The sequence below is a fragment of the Protopterus annectens genome, chromosome 6.part0 (genome assembly GCF_019279795.1).
Source record: "Protopterus annectens isolate FY-2018-M chromosome 6.part0, PAN1.0, whole genome shotgun sequence".
Lineage (NCBI taxonomy): Eukaryota > Metazoa > Chordata > Ceratodontiformes > Protopteridae > Protopterus > Protopterus annectens.
Genome location: NC_056737.1, coordinates 98,024,675 through 98,044,855, shown reverse-complemented (window position 1 = coordinate 98,044,855; position 20,181 = coordinate 98,024,675). Strand labels below are relative to the sequence as shown.

At 39.2% G+C, this 20,181-nt stretch overlaps 1 protein-coding gene across 1 annotated transcript in view; it reads left to right on the top strand.

Moving 5' to 3' along the window:
- ESRRB (estrogen related receptor beta) overlaps window positions 1-7,080 on the top strand; it is a 144,036-nt gene extending 136,956 nt beyond the window's left edge. The window contains exon 3 of the mRNA XM_044073463.1: window positions 6,603-7,080. Within this exon, the coding sequence (XP_043929398.1) occupies window positions 6,603-7,080 (478 nt within the window). The remainder of the gene's footprint in view (window positions 1-6,602) is intronic.
- Window positions 7,081-20,181: the final 13,101 nt, after the last annotated feature.

Sequence of the window (20,181 nt, the reverse complement as noted above, 5' to 3'; positions counted from 1 at the left end):
AAAGAGTGTCGGATAGAGTGATGTTTATGAAGCTGAAAATTGATGGTGTAATGATGAATGTTGTTAGTGCATATACTCCACAAGTTGGGTGTATGATGGACGAGAAAGAAAAATTTTGGAGTGAATTGGATTTAGTGGTGATGACTGTACCCAAGGGTGAGAGAGTGGTGATTGGAGCAGATTTCAATGGGCATGTTAGTGAAGGGAACAGAGGGGATGAGGAAGTGATGGGGTAGGTATGGTGTTAAACAAAGGAATGCAGAAGGTCAGATGGTAGTGGATTTTGCGAAAAGGATGGACATGGTTGTGGTGAATACGTATTTTAACAAGAGGGAGGAGCATAAGGTGACATACAAGAGTGGAGGAAGATGCACACAGGTGAATTATATCTTATGTAGGAGGGCCAGTTTGAAGGAGATTGTAGACTCTAAAGTGGTGACTGAGAAAAGTGTAGTTAAGCAGCATAGGATGGTGGTTTGTAAGATGACGTTGGTGATCAAGAGGAGGAGGAGGAGGAGGAGTGTGAGGGCAGCACCAAGGATCAAATGGTAGAAATTGAAAAAGGGTAATTTTGAAGTGTAGTTCAGGGAAAAGTTAAGACAGGCACTGGGTGGCAGTGAAGAGTTACCAAATAGCTGGGTAACTACAGCAGAGCTATTAAGGGAGACGGCCAGAAAGGTGCTTGGTATGACATCTGGACAGAGGAAGGATGACAAGGAGACATGGTGGTGGAATGAGGAAGTACAGGACAGTATACAGAGAAAGAGGTTGGCAAAGAAGAAGCGGGACTGTCAGAGAGATGAAGAAAGTAGACAGGAGTATAAGGAGATGAGGTGCATGGCAAAGAGAGAGTTGGCGAAGGCTAAGGATAAGGCATATGAAGAGTTGTATGAAAGGTTGGACACTAATGAGGGAGAAAAGGACCTGTACCGATTGGCTAGACCGAGGGACCGAGCTAGTAAAGATGTGCAGCAGGTAAAGGTGATAAAGGATAATGAGGGAAACATACTTGCAAGTGAGGAGAGTGTGTTGATCAGATGGAAAGAGTACTTTGAGGGGTTGATGAATGAAGAGAATGAGAAGGAGAGAAGGTTGGGTGATGTGGGGATAGTTAATCATGAAGTGCAATGGATTAGCAAGGAGAAAGTAAGGATAGCTATGAAGAGGATGAAGAATGGAAAGGTTGTTGGTCCAGATGACATACCTGTGAAGCATGGAGGTGTTTAGATGAAATGGCAGTGGAGTTTTGAACCAGATTGTTTAATGAAATTTTGGAAAGTGAGAGGATGCCTGAGGAATGGAGAAAAGTGTTTTGGTACTGATTTTAAAGAATAAGGGTGATGTGCAGAGCTGTACTAACTACAGAGGGATTAAATTGATCAGTCACAGCATGAAGTTATGGGAATGAGTAGTGGAAGCTAGGTTAAGAAGGGATGTGATAATTAGTGATCAGCAGTATGGTTTCATGCTGGGAAAGAGCACTACAGATGCAATGTTTGCACTGAGAGTGTTGATGGAGAAGTACAGAGAAGGTCAGAAGGAGTTGCACTGTGTTTTTGCAGACTTAGAGAAAGCATATGACAGGGTGCCTAGAGAGAAGTTGTGGTATTGTATGAGGAAGTTGGGAGTGTCAGAGAAGTATGTAAGAGTGGTGCAGGATATGTACGAGGGTAGTGCGACAGCGGTGAGGTCTGCAGTGGGAGTGACGGATGCGTTTAAGGTGGAGGTGGGATTACATCAAGGATTAGCTCTGAGCCCCTCCTTATTTGCAATGGTGATGGACAGGTTGACAGACGAGATCAGACAGGAGTCCCCGTGGACTATGATGTTTGCAGATGACATTGTGATTTGTAGTGAGAGTAGGGAACAGGTGGAGGAGACCCTGGAGAGATGGAGATATGCTCTAGAGAGAAGAGGAATGACGGTCAGCAGGACTAAGACAGAATATATGTGTGTGAATGAGAGGGAGGATAGAGGAATGGTGAAGATGCAAGGAGTAGAGGTGGTGAAGGTAGATGAGTTTAAATACTTGGGATCAATAGTTCAGAGTAATGGTGAGTGTGGAAGAGAGGTGAAGAAGAGAATACAGGCAGGATGGAGTGGGTGGAGAAGAGTGTCAGGAGTGATTTGTGATAGAAGAGTACCAGTAAGAATGAAAGTGATGGTCTACAAGAAGGTAGTGAGACCAGCTATGTTTTATGGGTTGGAGACAGTAACACTGACAAAAAGGCAGGAGTTAGAGCTGGATGTGACAGAGTTAAAGATGTTAAGATTTGCACTGGGTGTGACAAGGGTGGACAGGATTAGGAATAAGTATATTAGAGGGTCAGCCCAGGTTGGAAGGTTTGGAGACAAAGACAGAGAGGCAAGATTACGTTGGTTTGGACATATGCTGAGGAGGGATGCTGAGTACATTGGGAAAAAGATGCTAAGGATGAAGCTACCAGGTAACAGGAAAAGAGGAAGGCCTAAGATAAGGTTTATGGATGTGGTGAGAGAGGACATGCAGGTGGTTGGTGTGACAGAGCAAGATGCAGAGGAGCGGAAGAAATGGAAACAAATGATCTGCTGTGGCGACCCCTAATGGAAACAGCTGAAAGAAGATGATGATGATTTTATATATATATATATATATATGTATATATATATATATATATATATATATGTGTGTGTGTGTGTGTGTGTGTGTGTGTGTGTGTGTGTACACAGATGTGTAAATTAATATATATATATATCCACATATATATATATATATATATATATACATATATATATATACATATACACACACACACACACACACACACACACACACACACACACACACGGATTACTGTCATAAACGTGACATTGACAAGCGCGAACGGTGGATGTTATATCCTTTCCAATGGTCGATGCGACAACATTGACAATGTTTTGTTGATATTTAATATCAAAAGCTGCCATTGCCAGTCATGCGTTTGTGTGTGTGTGTGTGTGTGTGTGTGTGTGTGTGTGTGTGTGTGTGTGTGTGTGTGTGTGTGTGTGTGTGTGTGTATAGTTTTAGAGAAATTATACTGGCATACAAATAGGTAAAGTAGACTGTTGTCAGAAATACTAATGTAAGATCAGTGTTAAAGATCACCTTGTGTTCTGAGTAAAATTAATAAAACAGGTTTCAGTCTGGTATTGCTTGTTTAACCTATGGTTTATTAAGTAAAAACAAAAGATGAACACTTTCCCCCTTGTCAGAACTAATATAACTCGCAAATTTAGGTTGCATAACCACAACGCAAGTGTTTAATGTATCTATCAGATGAAGAAAACACGGTTATATATAATGTAAAATTTTACAGAAATATGCAGTGGCCAACAGAAATAATACAGCAGTTTCAGGAATTTACATTTTAACTTGTGTGTTCCCATCATACAAAGACTGTAGGTTTATGGATCTCTCATGCTTTTGTACAAGTATGTTGCTCCATACTGTATGCAACTGGTTATACTAAAATATGCTTTTTATATTAATGAGAATCTGTCTCTTTAATAAAAAGTTAGTTACAACAGTTTTGTCTTGTTTTAGTTAAAGTGTTTGTCCCTAGTCCAGATCAGTGCTGCTTCAAACCCAATGTTCTTGTTTGTTGGTTTGCTTGTTTGTGTCTAATCCCCCCACACACACACACACACCTCACACACTTTTTAAAATCAGATTATATTAAAAAAAAAACAGATTGGTCTTCCAGGGCTGGGAATTCTACTACACAGGGCTTACTATATAGCTATTAATTGCAGTTACAATTAGCTTTAAGCAGCAACAGTAATACAACTTAAGTTGTTCACCATTTGAATCAGTAGCTTAGAGGAAATAATGAATTTTCCCAGAGACATTTCTAGAATGATCATTTCTTCCTATGAATGCAGAATTGATAGTTAAATAATTCAAGTCTAGTCTATGAATGTCTATGTAAGTCAGCAAAGATTTCACTATTAATATTTTTGTCATTAAGGGGACTGAAGCAAAATGAGTGGAGGTGCATAAGATTGCTTTGACTGTTTATTCTTTTGCATCGATTTCCGCAAGTGGTGTACTGGGCCATGTATTCCCACTGGGATAGGAAACACACATGGTAAATGTTTCCTGCTTGCTGGGACTCATTTGGCATAATGTACATAAAACAAATCTGGCTGGAACACAACAACTGGTCATACTTTATTTGCCTTCAGCAATATCATTTTGGTCAATAGAAGAATTTAGTTTGTGCTCTGAAAGTTAAATTTCTCAAAATCTTGATGTAGTACTCATAAATCTGACATGCCTACAATTGAAAGACAAACGTTTTTCTTTTGAGTTGAAAATTTGACTTTTTGTAACAGCAAGGCAGAAGGTAAAGAGGCAAATGAGATCAATTTCAATTTCTTGTTCTAATGTGATTTATTTTACTTTATGTGATTTCAGTTAAATTCTGTTTTCTTTTTGCCTTGCATATCTCCTGCCTTGGCAACCTCTTAGAAATTAAATTTCTCCGAGTGAATTTCTATAGATGTTTAGATGTTATCATTAATCCCTCAATTTTCTGCAGGAACCAGTTACAGTGCTAAAGATTAAAGCCCTGTTGCTAATGTGATGCTTTCTGAAATCAATAGTATGTGGATTGAGTTCTACCAGCTCCATTAGCTAACTGTGCAATTACCCTCTAGCCAGATTACAATGGCAGTAGGTATTCACTTTTTTTTCTTCTGTCACATTTCAGTTACCCAAGATTCTTCAAAATCCATTAAACTAAACAGGCTGAAGTATACATTAAACACCCACGCTGTAGTTATGCAACCTAGAAGTTTGTGAGTTATATTAAAGGTATGTAGGAACTTGTTTCCCACATAAAATAAACTGGTACATTCAAGAGAGTTTGAACTGAAAGGGCTCATTGTATAATTTTTCTTTAATCCATGACAATGCATGGTACCATATCCCACTACTGTCCTTATGCTCTCTTGATGAACAGAGAATGTCAATTCTGGCACTGTAATTTCCACTGTTTTCAGGATAACACTGAATCTTGACATGTACTTCTGTCCCTATCCAATGATAAATATTTAGAATCTGTGTTGAATCATACCCTTCCACTGCACTGCACATCCTGTGTCACATTGTAAGAAAACTTGTGCCATACCCTTCAACTACACAGCACACTCTGTCACTTTGTAGGAAAACTTGTGTCATACACTGTACTGCACAACCTGTGTCAAATTGTAAGAAAACTTATGTTGTACTCATCCACTGTACTGCACACCCTGTGTCACACTGTGAGAAAACTTGTGTCATACACTACACTGTATTCACTGTGTCACCTTATAAGAAAACTTGTGTCATACTTGTCCAGTACATTGTACACCCTTTGTTGCATTGTAAGAAGACACACTTGTGTCATACCCTTCCACTGCACACCCTGTGCCACACTGTAAGAAAACTTGTGCCATACACTACACTGTATATCCTGTATCACATTGTGAGAAAACTTGTGTCATACTCATCAACTGCACTACACATCCTGTGTCACATTGTTAGAAAACCTGTGTTATACCCTTCTACCACAGTGCACACTCTGTCACATTGTAAGAAAACCTGTCATACACTACACTGTATATCCTGTGTCGCATTGTGAAAAAACTTGTGTCATACTCATCCACTGTACTCTGCACACCCTGTGTCACGTAAAAACACTTGCACTGGAATGTTGTTCACCAATTACATTTCCTGGTGGTCAGCACAGAGTGTTCATCTCAATGCTGCCAGAGTTAAACAATTTTTCTGCATTTCTTTAACATGTACTTTTTACGCTCTAAATAAGGCATTGTCCCACAAATGAACAACATGTTATCTGTAGATAAATCTGACACTCTCCCATTACCATCATTTAATCTGTTGTATCATTTTCTTTACATTTAAATAATGGACAAACTAATCTCACAAGTGGACAAGCTCCAGTACAATGTCTAGGCTGACTGTGCACAGGGAGGGTTGATATCAACTTGAAAAATCAACAATGATCAGTACAGAAACAATAAAAAAAATGCAACATGCTTAACAGGCATTGTACTGCACTACTTATTTTTTAATATAGTTAAACAGATATCGGTGGATCCAGTACAGATAAGCTCTGCACTTTTCTCCAGAACTGAACAAGTTGTATATTGACTGCATGCAATATATAACTCATATTGTTTATGTACTCATCCCAGCTAATACCTGCACCTGGTAGGTTTCCAAACCCATTCAGTCTTGCTTTTGGTAATGATTCTGAATACAGTTATATATTCAGGCTGTGCACTGTAACCAGGTTTGTAGAAAAGCATATGCGTCCATTATTTACTACTATTTCTGTTGGCTTCATACTTTATACTGTTATCAAAGTCATAAAAATTTGAAATTCTCTAGGATGTTGTCTTGAGTAATGGTATAGACTTGGGTACTATGGAACTGTGTCTCAAAACATTACAGTGGCTTGGTATTCATTGAATGCCATTCCTTGCAGGTTTTTGCAGATTTCTAGGTTAGTAATGTTATAAGATGTCAAACACTGATACAAAATGATGTTGACAGTCACCTTTCCTCTTTTTATTAGGTTACTAAGCAGAATGACTGCAGAAGAGCGGCATCTCACCTCCTGTGGGTCATTCATCAAAACAGAACCATCTAGCCCTTCTTCTGTTGTTGACACAGTCAGCCACCACAGTCCCAGTGGGTCATCAGATGCCAGTGGCAGCTATGGTATCACTCTGACTGGACACGCTAATGGCATGGACTCTCCTCCTATGTTTAATGGCAGCATTTTAGGGGCCAGCTCATGTCGCAAGCGATATGAAGACTGCTCAAATACACTCATGGATGATTCTCCAGCCAAGTGCGAATACATGCTGAACTCCATTCCCAAACGGCTATGTCTGGTCTGCGGAGATATTGCATCTGGATACCATTATGGTGTAGCTTCCTGTGAGGCATGCAAGGCCTTTTTTAAACGGACAATCCAAGGTATTAGCAAACAGTGGGTGTTCCTTCATGGGCCAAACATTAGAGTTTGTGGTTTGGCAGTCAATGTCTGAGAAATGAGAAAACCAGACAAAGTATTGCATTTTGATTGCTATTTGTTTAACTTATATATTTCTCTAGGAAGATTATGCTGCTTTGAAATGCCCCATTGTCATTTGAGTTCTATGCAGTATTTAAGCACAGCATGCTACTACAAATGCTGTAATGTACATGGCCATAGTCAGATAACAAGTACTATAAAAGGTATTAAATGACCAAGTGTCACACATCCAGACAGAAACATGTAGTCTGCAAACCTGTAGTGATTAACCCTCAGAATTGCATCTTAAGAAGTCAAGCCATTTAACGGTGTATATAGGAGGCTACGGCCATTCTAGTGGATTCTTAGGTCTCATGCTCAGAGCACTCTTGACTGCCTTACAGGATCATTTCCTGTGTTTCATTCAATGTTCATATTCATTTAACAGGTGAGTATTGTTTAGCTTTACCTGTGTTGTAAATAATATTGCATTGCTTCCATATAGTTTTTTATTGCTGTTGCTGAGAGAGAGAGATGAACTATTGACAAGGCAGTGAATAAACTGGAAAAGAGGCATCTTACAGATGTTCTGAAATTATGGTTAATGCAGATGACCATAATAGCTTGAAAGCTCTTGAACTAGATCACATGGTCACTGCTGGAGGGGGGTAGGGTGCTTAAGGATCTGAGACTGTGGGCAGTAGCTTCTGAAATGCACAGTATGAACATGACCAGTGATAAATTTGTGTTCAAAAGTTTCAGTTAATGAACACTGTCCTTACACTCAGAGCAGCAAGAAATGTAGTACTCGAACAGGATGAGAAAATGATTTACTAGAGAAAGAGAGTAGTTTTGTCGATTTTGTGGAAATGACAGATAATAGTAAACTGCAATTCAATAAAATAAAACATGTTGGAGTCTGGATATTAGATTAGTACAAGCACAATACTGTAAATGCAGGTGCATAGATTGATGTGAGATGAGGGAAAATGGACAACAATCTAAAAATTAGGCTGATATTAGTAATAACAACATGTCCGGGTGATCGGTACAGTGGGAGGATAGACCTCAATGGTGAAGTCGTCCTTCTGGATGGAAATGCTTTCTTCATGTGATGGATGGTTGATACATCTGAAACCAGCAAGAAACTGGTTAGTGTGTCTGTGTATGTGTGTGTGTGTGTGTGTGTGTGTGTGTGTGTGTGTGTGTGTGTGTGTGTGTGTGTGTGTGTGTGTGTGTGTGTGTGTGTGCGTACACATGTTCACATGCTCATATCTTTTGGTCTGTTTACTTCAATTTGCACCTGCACTGAATGAGGAATAAATACTTTGAAAATATCGTGCACTTGCATTCTGATTCATAGGTTCATAAGTTAGTACTAGGCTATCGGCCCTAGGGCCTATACAAGCCTAGCCATAACAATTTCCTGGATATTTCTTCCCACAGTATTTACTTCCCTGGACCCCTGTCTAGCAGGGTGACTGATGTGATCTCCGAGGTGAATTTCCTACCTCCCATCCAATTGTCAAGGTTCCTTTTGAAGAGGGCTAAGGAGGCGCTTTGCTTGACATGTATGGGCAGTCTATTCCAGAGTATGGGGAGTCTCTGGGTCAGGAACCTATCCCTCCAGCATGTTTTGTTAATTGTGATGACAAGGTTTAGATCCTTGGAGTGTGTGGCTCTGCGGATTGGGATTTCTTTAAGTGGAGCATGTCCAACAGCTTAGGGTTTGACATGGCCTTGCACGTTAAGCAGAGATCACCTCTGAGTAGACGATATGCCATAGAGTATAGCTGGAGTTTTTTTTTAGATGGTCAGCATAGATGGTCAGCATAGAGCATCTGCTTTAGGCCTGTGATTCTTTTAGTGAGGTATTTCTGTGGCCTTTCCAGCTGTTGCAGATGTCTTGTGAGGTACATACCAAATGGGGCGTTGTACTCTATAATGGGTCTAATAAGGGATGAGTACAGTGGGACAATGCCCTCCTTTTTTCTGGATGAAAAGCCCTTAGTGATGAGGTGTGCCACATAGAAGGATTTCCTGACTGTTGTGGCGATGTGGTTATCGAAGGTGAGATTACTGTACACCTGTGTCCCTAAGTCTCTCATTACACTTTCAGTATTTAGTGTACTGCCATCTATGTGGTAATTCATGAGTACATGCTTTTTCCCAAATAGGATAACTATACATTTCTTGGCATTAAGCTTGAGCCCATGGCTCTGGCACCAAGCATCGGTTTCTGTAAGGCCCTTTTGTAGAATATCCACATCATTTGGGGATTCAATAATGGCTCCCAGTTTGCAGTCATCTGTGAACTTTGTTAGCCAGAGTCCCTTAGTGTTGGCCTGTACTTCAGAGAAGTAGATGCTGAACAAGAGCAGTCCCAGGACTGAACCCTGAAGTACTCCACTTGTCACCTGTCTGGAGATGGATTTGGAGTCGGCTACTTTTACAATCTGTGTTCTGTCAATAAGCCAGTTGGCAACCCATCAAGTGACGTAGGGATTTATGCCCAGCTTAGTAAGTTTATCTATGATTCCAGAGTGGGGGATGGTGTCAAAGGCCAGATAGGCTGTGTGGACCTCCTTACCCTCATCCACAGCTCTGGAGACTGATTTGAAGATGTCAATCATGTTCAGGAGACACGATCAGCCTTTCACGAACCCAAACTGGGTGGGGTCCATTGTTTGAAGGTTGCCAATGTCTTTGTTTATAAGTTCCATGATAATGCATTCCATGCCCTTGCAGATCAGGCTTGTCAGACTGATGGGACAGTAGTTCCTGGGATCCAAGGTGGATCCCCCTTTGTGGAGTGGGATAACTGAAGCTGTGTGCCACTCAGTGGGCACAAACCCTGAGTTGAGGCTATGATTAAACATGACACTTAGGTGAGGTGCCAGTTCATTTTGCAGTTCATGTAGTACACAGCCTGGGATATCATCTGGTCCCATGGATGCTGTATTCTTAGCTTTGGAGAGTGTGGTTTCTACCTGTGTGGCCGTGATTACTGTAAATTGGCAACCTGTTGGTATTGAGATGGGCCCTTTAGGGGGTGAGAGGGGTGGTGAAGGTGGCACTAAATCGATCTGCCAGGATATTGGCAATATCCTCAGGATCAGAATATTTAATGCCATTCTGTTGTAGCTCAGAGCAGATCTAAGCAATGCCATTTAGATTTTTGACATAACTATAGAATGCCTTGTGGGTGTCTGGAATCTTTAGCAATTTTGTTTTCGTAACTTGCTTTGCAGGATTTTATGAGGGATCTCAGCTTCTTACTGAGGCTGGTAAGGGAGTTTTTTGTATCTTGGGATTTTCCTCTTTTCTGAAACAGTTTCTTCCTTCTGTTGTATAGTTTGTTTATGGCAGAGGACCACCAGATAGGCTTCTTTTTTTGGAGGAGAGAGTCTTGTATTTGGGATGGCATGATTCATGCACGAGTGAATATGCTCGTACAGTGCCTTAGTGTAGGATTCAGCAGTCGAACTTTCAGTTCCCGTCTGCATGGGTATCATGAAGTTTGTCACTTCTGACTTGAGTAGCATGAAGTTGGCTTTGGATAAGTTTTTTGCAGAGGTTTCCTTACTGGGGGGTGGGGGTGGGATGTGGGTGTCAAGGGTGATTAGCTTATGGTCAGACCTGACCGATGAGGGGGTGACCATTAGTGTGGAGCATCTATCTCTCATGTCGATAATGACCAGGTCTAGGATATTGGAGCCCCTGATGGGACAATGCATTAGTTGATCCAGTGCATTGGAATTTATGAATTCCAAGAACTGTTGGGAAAAGGTGTTGGTACCAGAGTAGTTTTCCCAGTTAATGGCAGGGTAGCAGAAATCAGCCAGTATTAGGGTGTTTGGTTGTATCTTAATATTTTACAGTATGTTTAGAAAGGTGTAGTGAGAATCTTGGGGCATGGTGGGGGATCTGTAGCAAGCTACAATTTGGATTGTAGTCTTACCTAGTGTTAGTTGCACCTGGAGAATTTCAGATGCATTGTGTTGGGCAACTAGCCTGGAGGTGTGAATATCCTTGGTGAATATGGACACTCCTCCACCTTTAGTGTTTCAATCTTGGTTTGGTGGCTGAAAAGTGTGGTAAGAGTTGTAGCCTGGTATTGCAGGGGTGCTCTCTGGAGCCTAGAACCAGGTCTTAGTTACTGCACAGATATCGATGTTCTCCATTTTTAGGTGTGCCTCGAGAGTGCATTTTGAAGTTTAGACTTCTAGCATTGATCTTGAATGTGCCATACATATGATACTATGTTCCCCAATATGACAGAGAGAATTGATATAACAGTACATTGTAGCACTGTGCTGTGCTGCAGTTAATCTCACAAAGCATGCTGCTGATTCACCAAACTACAGAGGTGGAATCATTAGAGTAAGTGGTACAAGTCCTGCCCATATATGACACATAACACTGTTAGTGTGATGACAGGGCAAGGACATCACATTTATCAGGCATTTCAGAACATGACCTGATAAACGTTTTGGAAGAAAACTACAGGCAATCTTGAAATAAAAAAGGACTAAATATGCATACAAATGCAGAGGAATGGAATATCTACTGTTCTTTAAGGGATGTTGGGCAATGGTGGACCAAAGTAAAATACCAGTAGTGTTCAGTCTCTTTTTCCCATGCAAAGTACCACAAGCATTGTCACTACCAGACCGTCCAGCATTGGTAGTGAAAATAGTTACAACAGAAATACATGCATGTAATGGAGGAGCATGCAGTGAACCCATTTATACTTCTCTATGAGTCACTTCTGGCAAAAAACTTCAGCTCAGTTTTTTAATGTGTGTTATTGTGGCTTCTTCAGCTTCAAGAAGGCTTCTCTCTTCTTCTCCTGATCCATATTCTCCACCATCCACCCTGCCAACATTTGCATCACCCTGATGAGTATCGCCCTTCCCAGTAGCGAAGATCTACTGTATAGTAAGAATTCCATCATGGGAAAGGAGGTGGCACCAAGGAAAGCAGGCAATGATTGGAGGAGGAATGAGACTGAAGATAACAGACAGTGATTCAGGGAGGAGGTGGGACTGCAAACTGCAGTTAGTAACTGGGGGAGGAGGTGGGACTGAGTAAAGCAGGCAGTGACTGAGGAAGGGGATGGGACCATTACTGCAGGAAGTGACGGGGAAGGGGCAAGAATGAGGAGAGCTGGCAGGGACTGGGGAGGTGGTAAAACTGAGAATAGCAGGCAGGGACTGGGTAGGGAGTGGGACTGAGAGGAGCAGATAGAGACTGGGGTGGGGTTGGGACTGAGGAAAGCAAGCAGCGACTGCCATGCAGAAGGAAGGACAGAATTGTTTCTTTCTGTGGCTCTATCCATGAGTGCTAGAGAGAAATGTAAATGACCCATTTGGACTCCCATGCACAGCACTGTTACTCCATTGCAGAGCTTTCAACCTTCCATCTCTAAAATGAGGAACACTAGTCCTCATAATGTGGAACAAAGGTACAAAATGTGGTACACATACTAACAGCTTACTAACAACTAGAAAGATCTGGTTAAAATATACTGGTTTTACCTGTAAAAAAGATCCTATAGCGAATTAATATAATTTATTTCTATTTACCAAGGATATCAGTTCAAAAAATTCCTAACAGTGAATGCGTGACAGATCCTTTCAATGTGGAACTTTGAGGGACATGAACTGTTTAGACACAAAATGAGGTACGTTCCCCGTAATGTGGAACACTTCACAGGCATGTTCCATTGTTGCAGACATGCATTTCCGTTTCATCAGTCACACAAGGACAGCCCCTGGTCCCCAGAAAGGGCCACTATTACACTTGTGGCTGCTGTCTTAATGAGGGAGCAGAGATAGCCCTCTATCTTAGTCCTTCTTCCCTTGCCTGACCTTCTTTTCCCCTTCCTGGTCATGTGTTACTAGCCTGGCTGATAGAATCTTCATGATTCACATAAGCAAAGCCATGTACCATTAAAAAGTATAATATAGGCTGAGACTGTGCGACTTAGCAGTAGGTTGTGCTAAGCAAGTGGATGGGAGTTGGTGGAACACCATCAATAGGAGGACTGGGGAGTGGTTCTGCATACATCATCCTTGACTAACTTTTCTTATTTATTTATTTTGATGAAATGGGACATAACTAAAGAGCAAATCAGTTTCATGTACGATATCCTGCTGGATCTATAAGTGAAATTTGACTTACTAGTACTGTACTCTGCCATACCGCTGCTCCAGTGTGAGTCAAATCATAAGTTTCAGGTCGCTTCTGTCCTTGGTAATTTAACTATTCTTACTAGCTTTATTAAATTATGTGTACATCAGTAAATTAAAACATACAAAGGCTAAAGTTAAACATACAAATATTTAAGGTCATTTTACACACTTTCTGTTAAGTGATGTAATGCAGGAGTGGTGTTGATTGTTTATTTACAGGGAAGGAATAAAAGTGAAGTTCCACAGCCAGGTTAGCATGGTTACATCACAGCTTTTGGTTCCTCAGTTCAGTTCTTGGCTTAGGTGTCTTTTGTGGGGAGATGCATTTTCTCTTTCTCTGTGCCTGCCATAATACCAGGATGTAGTATTCTGCAATATAACCAAGAAATATCCCTGCCATAAAAGCTGTTGTGAGTCACTTTCACCAGCAGCGATTGTAATACACTCTTCAGGTTACAGAAGGATAGGACAATGCAGATGTTTTTAATGTGTTCTGGGACCTATCATAAGATGAATTGGTACTCCTATAAACTGTTCATGTGCCTGCATCCCATGACAGACTAGTGGCTTATCAGGGATTTGTTTTTGTGTGCCTTGCACCCATTGAGAGACACAATTGCCAGATGTAGCTCCCCTCACCTTACAACCCTGAACTGCATAAAACTGATAATTGGAATATGGAGCTATATTACTTCCATTCCATTGAAGATTATTCTGCAACGAATTATGTTTATTGGTAAATATGAGGTTATCACTCTGCCAGCCATTACAAGACTAGTCAATAACCAGCAACCCTTCCCCCTTTAACACTGGGCTTGTCCAGGATTTAAACCCAAGATCTCTCACACCCTAACCAAGAATCATACCCCGAGACCAACAATAGCAACAGTGTAACTCTTCTGTATTTTGATCATATATGTGAGTATTGATTGAAGCAGCTCTTGGAAGTTGTGTAACTATTATTATGAACCTTAGATGAGAGACAAATCAGATACTAAATATGGAATTTTTTTGTTCTTTGCAAAATCAGTCATATTCCTTCCTTTGTACTTCTATATATGTGACACCTGTATTATGTTTACAGGGCCCTATTAAATTATCAAAAGTTTCAAAGTTCGAATGTCATATGGTTGACACCATATGATCAAACATTGAAAAGTTTGAAGGTCAAAGGCAATGGCTCCATACACACAGAATGGGAAAATTTCCCTTTTCTGCACTGAAGTGCATCTCAAAGTTGATATATTTAAGTAGGGGGGTGTGGGGGTGCAGGGGGGCTTGCCCCCCTGCTGAGAGCATTAAGGTAAGTATTTTTCTTTTTATGTTTTTATTATATATTCGAAGATTCAAGTTTCGCTCATATGTTGTCAAACGTCCATAAACCCCATTCCACAAACAGAACCTGTCAAACATATGAGGTTTGAAATTTTGAAGCTTCGAATATATAATATAGACCCATGTTTACTGCGAATCTGGTGTGACGTCTGTTAAAAAAAAAAAAAAAAAGAAATCAAGCACTAAAATCTTGCCTTGAACTATACAAAAATTTACAACATGCATCCACTGAGAGTGCAAAATAAATAGCCTATAAGCTTTCCTAGACTGGAAATCATCTTGCTGCTAAGTAAAGTCATGCTGACAGCTTGGGCTTCATTCTGGAGGTCAGTATGAACCTACTGCTAAATACAGAAACAAAGTCTGTTTTGCATTATGACGAATATTTTATCTGGTTTTGGCCACCTATTGTAGCAATGCTCTTGAACAAAGAATTACTGAACTATGTTTGTGATTCAGAATACGCACTCATTCTTTGTGTAAAGGTGGCTTAACTGGGAATAATGCCAAAGCAATTTACTGACTACTCATTCCTTTTATGGTAAACTGTACCCTATATACTGTATTCACTTATACCTCATTCGTGCTCTGCAATACCTGTCAGAAAGCTTCTGTTCCATGCATATTTCTCAGGTATATTAAGATGTATTGCACTACAAAAGCACCAAAATGTTTTTTTTTTTATTTTCGGGGGGGGGGGTGCAGTGATTTGGAAGAGCAAAGCTCACTAGCAATATCGTGACACAGTTTGCTGACATGCATATCCTGTAGTGTCTTACCTCCTGACATGATGTGTAGATGAGCAGATTTCATAATGCTTCATGTCTCTGTATTTGTAGAGAAGGCTGAGAGCAGTGGCCACAGACTGCAGCCCATCAGTTGTCAAATGGAAAATAGTTTTATAGCAAGTAAAACTTTCTACTATGCACTAGCCTTTGACACATCTTTACATATCACAGGATTCTATTAAGCATGTTTCTTTTGGAGGCAGTGAATTAATTAAGGGAGGTCCCAGGAATAGTTAGGCAGTGGCCTGCTGTTAAAGAGCATCTGGGGTGCTTGCTGAAAGTCCAAAGAATGCAACTGTGATCCTTGGAACAGCAAGACCAGGTGTAGGAAGAGCTGCAAGAAAAACCTAGACAAGCTAGACTCTTCACTGTGTGATATCTTAAACTTCCTGTAATGGACTCCTATGGGATATATGCAAATGACCCCTTAAGGACATCAGTTGTTTCAGCATGTCCACAGTGGGTTTGGCTTTATTGGCCTGACTGTAACCATAAAGACTTAAAAAGTGAAAAAGGCATGGACGTTCAGAAGCCATGTAGCTGAAACACTTGATGTTCTTAATGGGTCATTTGCATATTTCCCATAGGCCTCCATTACAGGAGGTTTAAGGTAACACACAGTAAAAAGTCTAGTTTAGCTGGGGTTTTCTTGCAGTTTTTTACTTAATGGCTTGTCTATGTGGTCTTTTTACACTTTGGTTTCAATTATAGGAAGGGAGGATTACAAGTCTGAGCTTGTGATCTCAGATTTATTTTTTATGTTGAGATCTACAGGATAAAGAAATTAAAAAAAAAACAGCAGTGTATTAACCAGAGTAGGAAATAACAAAACAAAATGGAAACTTTACTTATTTGACTATACTTGATGTGAAAATCCAGTTCTGGGACCGATGACATGAAAAGCTAGAGAAATTGCTGTTGCAAATGGAACTCAGAAAAAAAAGGCAGAAAAAAATTCTAAAAGCTGCAGTTGTAATAGAAAGTCTCCTGAATCTTGAAGCCCCAGTAAAAATGTACATGTGGATGATAAGCTTGTCACAAAATATATTTATTTATTGCTTTTGTTTATCAGGAAAGTCCAAATGGGCACAGGACCTATTTTCAGCGAAGGCAGGGGAGAAGTGCTCCAATGTACAAACAATGGTAACAGACACTAACATGGCTGAGACTGAAATAGGTCTGCTTGGATCAGTGCTCTATCCCGGTTACCAAACTGAATATGTAAACTAAGTAAATATTTGAAAGGCAATAATATACAATAGTCGTTACAATATTTTTCAAAAGAGGGAAATCTGCATTTCAAATTTGATGAAGTATACAGACAGCCATATTGTTGCTGCTTTCATTAGAAAGCAATATTTCTTATAAGAGGTACAGTTGTGAGAGAGTTAGAGTTAAACAGAAGACAGAGGTAACAATGTGAAGGAGCATAATGGGGGTGAGTTACAGTACAGGTAGGAGGAGGATATGGCGGGAGTTGACCGTGGAGGAGGAGGTTGAAGAGTAGTGATGTGCTAATCTGGTGCAGCACATTTGCTGAGTCAAGAACTAAGTAAGTGAATAATATAATGATAAACCCAGTGAGATACAAATTATATAAAATTGGCTGATATACCAAAATGTTTACTGAATCAATAAATGAGTTGATTTGAGCTGAGTTGAGAAAATTACACCAGAACTGGAATTATGGAAATGCATCTCATCGCTACAATCTCACATTTTTTTTGTTTATTCCTTTGTTCAAAATTCATATAGCCTTCTTATCTGGTAGTCATTATTATGGACTGATTGGTCCTTCTTTGAGCGAGTGATTGGAGCTTGCTGGTTGTGTGACTCCAGGGGCCATGTCAGGAGGTGCAGGAGCTATATCAGAAGGTGGTCTATATTTCTGTGGTGCACCTAATGCTGGAAGGCCAGGACAGACCACTCTAAACCACTCTCAGGCAGCCCTGTTGGCCTTTGGCTTGAATATATTGGTCTTTACAACCACATTAATTTAAATGTACTATAATCCATTCAGCTATAATTCAAAATTTTCAGTCTCATTAGTTGTTGCTAGCATGACCTTCCTGATCAGTTTACAAAATTATTACCAAACTCTTTTAATGTACTTGTAATTCACTAACTCTGTCTTTCATGTGCATGTTGCTGTTTTATATATATATATATATGTGTGTGTGTGTGTGTGTGTGTGTGTGTGTGTGTGTGTGTGTGTGTGTGTGTGTGTGTATGTATGTGTATAATAATTGTCTGAGTTTGACTTGAAACACATAACATCGAACAAACTCATCAGTGCATACCATTAATCACCACTAAAATCAATGAAAAAAGTAACCATAAATGTAAACAAATAGGCTATATTTGCACCCTACCACAACCTGAAATGGGGGCTCTACTGACACACCACCAGAATTTAAAAATACTAACTTTGGGATGCACAAACTTGAAGAAAGGGGAAAAGCCCTGGAATTATGTTACAGCTGACCTACTGTAGATAATATGACCAACTGCACAGCCAATGAAAAACACCAGCATTTCCACACATGATGAAGTGCATGCTGTGATATATCACACAACACACGCACACACACACAACACACACACACCTCAATTGCTTGAACTCTCAAATGTTTTAGCACTTTGACATCAAAAAATTATTGAATCTAAAAGATATGAAAAACAATTTTTAAAAAATATTTTTTTTTGCAGAAGGACAAGCCCTTCTGTACCCCCACACCCACTGCAACATATATAGATATAGCAACTCTGTGACTGCACTACAGTGGGGAATAGGCAATTTCACAGACTCCAATGCAGAGTGATCTTGCACAATCAAATACCAACAAAGTTCAAATGTTTCAAACAATTAAGCTAGTATTTCAAGTGCTCTAACTTTTGATAGTTTGAGTGTTTGACAGGAACCTATAATATATATATATATATATATATATATATATATATATATATATATATATATATATATATATAAAGTGTAGTATTAGACATCTGAACAGACAAAATATTGATGCTATTTATTTCATCACCATGATTACACAATCACCAGGAGAATGTGGTTATTCCCCAACCCCAGAGATTAATCATCTGTTTTGTTGACCAAAGTGTATTGATAAAACCAAAGTCAACATTTAGGACATTTGATATTTTGGACATCTCTTTTATATATGTGTGTGTGTGTGTGTGTGTGTGTGTGTGTGTGTGTGTGTGTGTTTGTGTGTGTGTGTATGTATGTAAGAGAGAGAGAGAGAGAATATTTATTTTTGAATACAGAGAAGGGAAGGGAAAGCAATTCTTCTAGAGACCTGTGATAGATTTTGGATTTGAATGTCTGTCCTTCAAGAGCTTGCAGGGTTAGAACAGTTATATAACCAGGAATGCCAATCTGTCTGTTACCAAATATCAGTTATGTTTATGAGTTCGGTTTCTAAACACCCCCCTCCACACACACACACACACACACACACACACATTTACAACCTCATACAGTCAGACACAATTTTTGATACTAGCAGATATCTGCTCCACCAGTGTCAATATTTGTAAGTGGAAAAGGAAATACTAATTAAACCTTAAGTGCCAGTTAAAATGCCAGATTCCCCATATAAAGCCATCTCCCAATATCTGCATACAGGCAGTTGCCTTGCTTGCCAGTGTTTTGACTCTAAAATAAAGAAAGCATTCTTTCATATAAAACTCAGATGAAATAAGTAGGATATTTGAATGTACCTCAAAACAAAAACACTGCAGAAAAAAAAAACATTCAGATAAAAAAGAAAACTTTGCAAAACAACTTAGTGCTTTTGTTCTTTTAGTAACAAGAACGTCCACTGAAAATGGACATATATCCAGCTGGACTAGCCCGGTCAACAAATGTAAAATAAATGAAATAAATAAAATAAAATATACTAACAATTTTAAAGTATCGTCTTAAATAACCCTCTGTTATAACATGTAATCATCTTTGTGGAATCATAAATTGATGTTGTTTTAAAAAGACAGTATCTGATAAAATACCATTATTTGACAATACAATTTAACAATGCAGAGTTCATTAAAAAAATAAGCTCTCAAAAAATATTCTACTTTATAACTTTTGTGTCTTTAAAAAAACATTAGTGTTGATATAATCATTATGTCCTGGTAATTTATCTGCAGCCAAATAAATTTGCCATGTTGCTTCCTTGCAGTAAAGTTGTATTTTAAAATCACATTGAATCAAATTTATTTTTCACCACCTAATAGAAAAAAGCATATTTCTTAAAACCACTAACACTCAGTATACTTTGCTAACATGTTGTTGAAATTCTTGTTTTTAATGGCCGACAAATAACTCTTTTGGAGAGTTTTAACAGTAAAAGAAAGTCTATCACCCACATATTTAAGATAGTCATTACATAATATAGCTTTCCAGTTATCTTCCAAAATGTTCTTAATAACATTATTGTCAATGGAAATAGGAAGGGGAAAAGCTCTACTATAAAAATGTTAATTTGTTCTCTGTTTTAAACTCCAAAAGTCCATTTCTCAAAATTAATTTAAACATAACTCACCTATAATTCTTAACTTCTGAGATAATGCTGTCCAAATATTAGCTTGATATCCTCTTTTCAAAAATAACCTTCTAAGAATTGTGACTTTAAACTCAAATACTTTATCATCACTAGTCAATCTACCCAGTCTTATAAACTACCCACTTACTATATTCTTTTTCATGTGAAACAGATTTTGGATATTTTGATGCAAATAATTATTTACAGAAGTATCTTTTCTATAACTCCTACTCTGAAAACAATGGTT